We start from the raw sequence: 9,280 nt of genomic DNA on the forward strand, positions 1-9,280 counted from the left end.
AAGTGGTTTACACCTACCCATTGAGCCTTGCGGAGTCGGTATCTGGATTAAAAAGCCCATGCCTCGACTGGGATCCGAACCCAGTACCTACCAGCCTGTAGACCAATGGCTTAACCACGACGCCACCGAGGCCGGTATATCTCCTACTGATGAAGATGATGATGATCATCATAGTGCTGGTTTCCATGGTGATGGTGTTGTGTATGATGGTGATATAAATAACACATCAAGTACATACAGATCAAATATAATTTACTTCTTTTTTAACAATAGTTTCTTAAATCCGGGTTTCTTTTTTAACCCACGATGCTGTTTTGGCACGATTCTCCCGTGAATCCTGCCGCGCACGTGCACACGTACCCGCCATCCCTCGTGTTGTGACACTTCCCGCCGTTCAGACACGGCTTGTGTATGTAACAGATGTATTCGGTCATATCTGAAAATATAACGTTTTTAAAGTTCGTTTATATTTAACGACACCACTAGAGCACATCGATTAATTAATCACTGGCTTTTGGATGTCAAACATTTGGTAATTCTGACTCGTAGTCATCAGAAGAAACCTGCAACATGTTTTTCTAATGCAGCAAGGGCTCTTTCCCTGAGACAGGAAAACACATACCACGGCCTTTGTCCAGTTGTGGTGCACTGGTTGGAACGAGAACAAACCTATCTGAAAATATAGTATTAACATCATACTAAGAAACGCATAATCAAAGGTCTAAACAGAGAATTGCACATCATACTAAGAAATACATAACTCAAGGTTGTAAACAGAGAATTGCACATTTGTCTATTCGGTTTTATCTGAAAATATAGTATTAACATGACACTAAGAAACGCATAATCTTAGGCTATAAAACAAAGAATTGGACAGTGGTGTATTCGAAGGGGTGTGGTGAAGGGATGAGGAATATACCTGCCCCCTGCCCTCTATCCCCATCAATCACATTTACATTTTCCTCACCACATTTTATGTCTACTTGTTTCCCCATAACACTAGGTACAGACAGTGCACGTGTCAGGTTTTTCCCAGCTGATTTGAAAACAGTTAAGATTTTTCTCCTTTAACGACTTCACTAGAGCACACTGATGCGAAACATTTGGTAATTTTGGCATATAGTCTTAGAGAGGAAACCCGCTACATTTTCAAATTTAGTAGCAAGGGATCCTTTGTATGCACCATCCCACATACAGAATAGCACACACCATGGCTTTTGCTATAATAGTCATGTATCACTATTAAAAATATTACATGGTAAATGTAGTATTTATATATTATATCACATATAATATATATACATGCATGATGTAATATATAAATACTATCTTTACCATGTAATATTTTTAATAGTGATACATGACTGATATATAAGACATTGATTACTCACTACACACAAGTACATACATCATATACTAAATGTAATATTTTTAATAGTGATACATGACTGATATATAAGACATTGATTACTACACACAAGTACATACATCATATACTAAATGTAATATTTTTAATAGTGATACATGACTGATATATAAGACATTGATTACTACACACGAGTACATACATCATATACTAAATGTAATATTTTTAATAGTGATACATGACTGTTATATAAGACATTGATTACTACATACGAGTACATACATCATATACTAAATGTAATATTTTTAATAGTGATACATGACTGATATATAAGACATTGATTACTACACACAAGTACATACATCATATACTAAATGTAATATTTTTAATAGTGATACATGACTGATATATAAGACATTGATTACTACACACGAGTACATACATCATATATTAAATGTAATATTTTTAATAGTGATACATGACTGATATATAAGACATTGATTACTACATACGAGTACATACATCATATACTAAATGTAATATTTTTAATAGTGATACATGACTGATATATAAGACATTGATTACTCACTACACACAAGTACATACATCATATACTAAATGCAATATTTTTGATAGTGATACATGACTGATATATAAGACATTGATCACTACATACAAGTACATACATCATATACTAAATGTAATATTTTTAATAGTGATACATGACTGATATATAAGACATTGATTACTCACTACACACAAGTACATACATCATATACTAAATGTAATATTTTTGATAGTGATACATGACTGATATATAAGACATTGATCACTACATACAAGTACATACATCATATACTAAATGTAATATTTTTGATAGTGATACATGACTGATATATAAGACATTGATTACTTACTACACACAAGTACATACATCATATACTAAATGTAATATTTTTAATAGTGATACATGACTGATATATAAGACAATGATTACTCACTACACACAAGTACATACATCATATACTAAATGTAATCTTTTTAATAGTGATACATGACTGATATATAACACATTGATTACTCATTGCACACAAGTACATACATCATATACTAAATGTAATATTTTTAATAGTGATACATGACTGATATATAAGACATTGATTACTACATACGAGTACATATATCATATACTAAATGTAATATTTTTAATAGTGATACATGACTGATATATAAGACATTGATTACTACATACGAGTACATACATCATATACTAAATGTAATATTTTTAATAGTGATACATGACTGATATATAAAACATTGATTACTCACTACACACAAGTACATACATCATATACTAAATGTAATATTTTTAATAGTGATACATGACTGATATATAAGACATTGATTACTACACACAAGTACATACATCATATACTAAATGTAATATTTTTAATAGTGATACATGACTGATATATAAGACATTGATTACTACACACGAGTACATACATCATATACTAAATGTAATATTTTTAATAGTGATACATGACTGTTATATAAGACATTGATTACTACATACGAGTACATACATCATATACTAAATGTAATATTTTTAATAGTGATACATGACTGATATATAAGACATTGATTACTACACACAAGTACATACATCATATACTAAATGTAATATTTTAATAGTGATACATGACTGATATATAAGACATTGATTACTACACACGAGTACATACATCATATATTAAATGTAATATTTTTAATAGTGATACATGACTGATATATAAGACATTGATTACTACATACGAGTACATACATCATATACTAAATGTAATATTTTTAATAGTGATACATGACTGATATATAAGACATTGATTACTCACTACACACAAGTACATACATCATATACTAAATGCAATATTTTTGATAGTGATACATGACTGATATATAAGACATTGATCACTACATACAAGTACATACATCATATACTAAATGTAATATTTTTAATAGTGATACATGACTGATATATAAGACATTGATTACTCACTACACACAAGTACATACATCATATACTAAATGTAATATTTTTGATAGTGATACATGACTGATATATAAGACATTGATCACTACATACAAGTACATACATCATATACTAAATGTAATATTTTTGATAGTGATACATGACTGATATATAAGACATTGATTACTTACTACACACAAGTACATACATCATATACTAAATGTAATATTTTTAATAGTGATACATGACTGATATATAAGACAATGATTACTCACTACACACAAGTACATACATCATATACTAAATGTAATCTTTTTAATAGTGATACATGACTGATATATAACACATTGATTACTCATTGCACACAAGTACATACATCATATACTAAATGTAATATTTTTAATAGTGATACATGACTGATATATAAGACATTGATTACTACATACGAGTACATATATCATATACTAAATGTAATATTTTTAATAGTGATACATGACTGATATATAAGACATTGATTACTACATACGAGTACATACATCATATACTAAATGTAATATTTTTAATAGTGATACATGACTGATATATAAAACATTGATTACTCACTACACACAAGTACATACATCATATACTAAATGTAATATTTTTAATAGTGCTACATGACTGATATATAAGACATTGATTACTACATACGAGTACATACATCATATACTAAATGTAATATTTTTAATAGTGATACATGACTGATATATAAGACATTGATTACTACATACGAGTACATACATCATATACTAAATGTAATATTTTTAATAGTGATACACGACTGATATATAAGACATTGATTACTCACTACACACAAGTACATACATCATATACTAAATGTAATATTTTTAATAGTGATATATGACTGATATATAAGACATTGATTACTCACTACATACGAGTATATACTAAATGTAATATTTTTAATAGTGATACATGACTGATATATAAGACATTGATCACTCACTACACACAAGTACATACATCATATACTAAATGTAATATTTTTAATAGTGATACATGACTGATATATAAGACATTGATTACTACATACGAGTATATACATCATATACTAAATGTAATATTTTTAATAGTGCTACATGACTGATATATAAAACATTGATTACTCACTACACACAAGTACATACATCATATACTAAATGTAATATTTTTAATAGTGCTACATGACTGATATATAAGACATTGATTACTACACACGAGTACATACATCATATACTAAATGTAATATTTTAAATAGTGATACATGACTGATATATAAGACATTGATTACTCACTACACACAAGTACATACATCATATACTAAATGTAATATTTTTAATAGTGATACATGACTGATATATAAGACATTGATTACTATATACGAGTACATACATCATATACTAAATGTAATATTTTTAATAGTGATATATGACTGATATATAAGACATTGATTATTCACTACATACGAGTATATACTAAATGTAATATTTTTAATAGTGATACATGACTGATATATAAGACATTGATTACTACATACGAGTACATACATCATATACTAAATGTAATATTTTAAATAGTGATACATGACTGATATATAAGACATTGATTACTCACTACACACAAGTACATACATCATATACTAAATGTAATATTTTTAATAGTGCTACATGACTGATATATAAGACATTGATTACTACATACGAGTACATACATCATATACTAAATGTAATATTTTAAATAGTGATACATGACTGATATATAAGACATTGATTACTCACTACACACAAGTACATACATCATATACTAAATGTAATATTTTTAATAGTGATACATGACTGATATATAAGACATTGATTACTACATACGAGTACATACATCATATACTAAATGTAATATTTTTATAAGTGATACATGACTGATATATAAGACATTGATTACTCACTACATACAAGTACATACATCATATACTAAATGCGTACTCTACTAAATGTGATAAGGTGTCATTACCAACACACTGGCTGATCGGCGGGCAGGGGGCCCGTTTACACAGCACGACTTGCAGGATACATGTCTGATGGGACGGACAGTGTGTCGTCTGAAAATATATTGTATTGAATTGTATTGTATTGTATTGTATTGTGCTGTTTTGACTTGCCTTGTATTGTACTCAGTTGTATTGTATTATATTTGTATTGTATTGTTATATTTTATTGTATTGTGTTGTGTTGCACTATAATGTGTTGTGTAGTATTGTGTTACATTGATTTGTATTGTCTTATGTTGTATTGTATTATGTTGTATTGTATTGTGTTGTCGGTCGGGCTATTGGGCTATTTTTCGTTCCAGCCAGTGCACCACGACTGGTATATCAAAGGCCGTGGTATGTGTTATCCTATCTGTGGGATGATACATATAAAAGACCCCTTGCTACTAATGGAAAAATGTAGCGGGTTTCCTCTCTAAGGATATATGTCAAACTTACCAAATGATTGACATCCAATAGCCAATGATTAATAAATCAATGTGCTCTAGTGGTGTCATTAAACAAACCAAACAAACTTTTTGTATTGTGTTGTGTTGTGTTGAACTGTATTTAGTGTGTTGTTGTATTGTATTGTATTGTATTGTATTGTATTGTATTGTATTGTATTGTATTGTATTGATTGAATATTATATCAAACGCACGTATTTATATTTTTATAAATATATTATATACTAAATATATTTTCATAAATATATACTAAATATATTACTTAATATGCTATATAGTAAATATGTTATATAGTAAATATTAAATATACTAAATACATGGAGAGAGAGAGAGAGAGAGAGAGAGAGAGAGAGAGAGAGAGAGAGAGAGAGAGAGAGAGAGAGAGAGAGAGAGAGAGAGAGAGAGAGAGAGAGAGAGAGAGAGAGAGAGAGAGAGAGAGAGATCAAATAAATAAATAAATAGGCACATACATAAATGACAGAGATTAATTACTTAAGTAAAATACTTACAGAGCAGTCATGTGTATTTGCTTCAGCTGAAAGTGAAAAGTTGCATACTGCATCAAGGTCATTGGAAATTAAATTCAATACAAAGTTATGCTTATTTCTATGCTTGGTCTAGATAGCGAGAGAAAGGAAAGGAATGTCTGTTTAACGACATCTCAGCACATTTTAAACTACGGCTATTTGGTGTCTAACATATGGTTATTTCTACACTTGGTCGAGATAGTGAGAGAAAGGAAAGGAATGTTTGTTTAACAACACCTCAGCACATTTTAAACTACGGCTATTTGGTGTCTAACATATTGTTATTTCTACACTTAGTCTAGATAGTGACAGAAAGGAAAGGAATGTTTGTTTAACAACACCTCAGCACATTTTAAACTACGGCTATTTGGTGTCTAACATATCGTTATTTCTACACTTGGTCTAGATAGTGAGAGAAAGGAAAGGAATGTTTATTTAACGACACCCGAGCACATTTTAAACTACGGCTATTTTTTGTCTAACATATGGTTATTTCTACACTTGGTCTAGATAGTGACAGATAGGAAAGGAATGTTTAACAAAACATTAACATATTTTAAACTACAGCTATTTGATTTCTAACGTGGTTGTTGCGACATATCGTCGAGAACGAGACCAAATGCATCGCCGCCACATAGGTTACTCAAACCGATAAGGCAGCAAGGAATCTTTTATATACACGTTCCCGTACACAGACAGCAGATAGAAAAGAGAGTATATAGCACGACATTAGATGTACGATGCATCTCTGACTTCTCCGTGTGGTGCAGGTATTCCATCTACAGACGGGTTTACATTACAGTTCTGTCACTGTTTACAACACTGGAGTTCTGTGATTGTTTACAACACTAGAGTTCTGTCACTGTTTACAACACTAGAGTTCTGTGATTGTTTACAACACTAGAGTTCTGTGATTGTTTACAAAATTAGAGTTATGTGATTGTTTGTAACATTACAGGTCTGTCATCGTTTACAACACTAAAGTTCTGTGATTGTTTACAAAATTAGAGTTATGTGATTGTTTGCAACATTACAGGTCTGTCATCGTTTACAACACTAGAGTTCTGTCACTGTTTACAACACTGGAGTTCTGTGATTGTTTACAACACTAGAGTTCTGTGATTGTTTACAAGACTAGAGTTCTGTGATTGTTTACAACACTAGAGTTCTGTGATTGTTTGCAACATTACAGGTCTGTCATCGTTTACAACACTAAAGTTCTGTGATTGTTTACAAAATTAGAGTTATGTGATTGTTTGCAACATTACAGTTCTGTGATTGTTTACAACACTAGAGTTCTGTGTTTGTTTACAACACTAGAGTTCTGTGATTGTTTGCAACATTACAGTTCTGTGATTGTTTTCAACACTAGAGTTTTGTGATTGTTCACAACACTAGAGTTCTGTGATTGTTTACAAAATTAGAGTTATGTGATTGTTTGTAACATTACAGTTCTGTCATTGTTTACAACACGAGTTCTGTAGTTCTGCCATTGTTTACAACATTACAGTTCTGTGATTGTTTACAACATTAGAGTTCTGTAATTGTTTACAACATTAGAGTGGATATTCTCAGTGGCGGATCCAGAAAATCAATTCACGGGGCCCAAACAGATGTGGCAAAAGGCTACAAACGTTCCCGAAGGGATTTCTCGGATTCTCCCACGCAAAAAAAAAAAATAATAATATAAAATAAATTGTCACAAAATGTAAGGGGCCCCCTTAGATCCGCCCCCTCCCCATCCCCCTCATTAATGTGGATCCGCCCCTTATCCATCCTTAACGAGGACACGCCATTGAAAATGTGTCGTAAGTTCTTACCTAAATATACTGCCGCTGTCATGCAGAATACTACATAAACTAAATTAGCTGAAAAAGAGAAATGTAAAAAATAATTCAATGAAATAAGAAGCTTGAGTAATAAATACGCTTAGTGTTTTTTATTCACATAATTACCAAATGTTTGACATCCAATAGCCGATGATTCATTAATCAATGTGCTCTAGTGATATCATGAAACAAAACAAATATTTTAATTTTATTTTTTATTTATACATTATAAGACTCACGATTCTGAAACGGGCCATTTGAGTTTGTCGAAAAAAAGAAATGTTTTATTTAACGACGCACTCAACACATTTTATTTACGGTTATATTGCGTCAGACATATGGTTAAAAACCACGCAGATATTGAGAAAGGAAACCTGCTGTCGCCACTTCATGGGCTACTCTTTTCGATTAGCAGCATCTTTTATATGCACCATCCCACAGAGGGTAGTCATACCACGGCCTTTGATATACCAGTCGTGATGCACTGGCTGCAACGAGAAATAGTCCAAATGGGACCACCGACGGGGATCGATCCCAGACCAACCGCACATCGAGTGAGCGCTTTACCACTGGGCTACGTTCCGCCCCTGAGTTTTTCGAAGGCAAATGAGCCGAGCTCTCAGAGTGTACGGTACCTGTAGGGATGGATGTTCGAGGGGGGGGGGGGGGGGGGGGGGTGCATCCCGGACGTTTCTTTAAATGAGGGGCGGGATTTAGCTCAGTCGGTTGAGTGCTCGCTTGAGGTGCTTGCGTCGTAGGATCGAACCACCTCGGTGGATCCATTCAACTGATTGTTTTTTTCTCGTTCCACCCAGTGCACCACAACTGGACAAAGGCCGTGGTATGTGCTATCGTGTCTGTGGGAAAGTGCATATAAAAGATCCCTTGCTGCATTAGGAACAATGTAGCGGGTTTCCTCTGATGACTACGTGTCACAATTACCAAATGTTTGACATCCAATAGCCGATGATTAATAAATTAATGTGTTGTAGTTTCAAG

At 31.9% G+C, this 9,280-nt stretch overlaps 1 protein-coding gene across 1 annotated transcript in view; it reads right to left on the minus strand.

Moving 5' to 3' along the window:
* Positions 1-251: 251 nt before the first annotated feature.
* Positions 252-9,280, minus strand: part of LOC121373255 (notch homolog 2 N-terminal-like protein C) — a 10,857-nt gene continuing 1,828 nt past the window's right edge. Inside the window, exons 2-5 of the mRNA XM_041499764.1 lie at positions 8,273-8,320; positions 6,435-6,460; positions 5,442-5,529; positions 252-436 (exon numbers count right to left, since the gene is read on the minus strand). Coding sequence (XP_041355698.1) covers positions 297-436; positions 5,442-5,529; positions 6,435-6,460; positions 8,273-8,320 — 302 coding nt within the window. The 3' untranslated portion in view covers positions 252-296. The remainder of the gene's footprint in view (positions 437-5,441; positions 5,530-6,434; positions 6,461-8,272; positions 8,321-9,280) is intronic.

This window comes from Gigantopelta aegis, chromosome 5 (genome assembly GCF_016097555.1).
Source record: "Gigantopelta aegis isolate Gae_Host chromosome 5, Gae_host_genome, whole genome shotgun sequence".
NCBI classification, from domain to species: domain Eukaryota; kingdom Metazoa; phylum Mollusca; class Gastropoda; order Neomphalida; family Peltospiridae; genus Gigantopelta; species Gigantopelta aegis.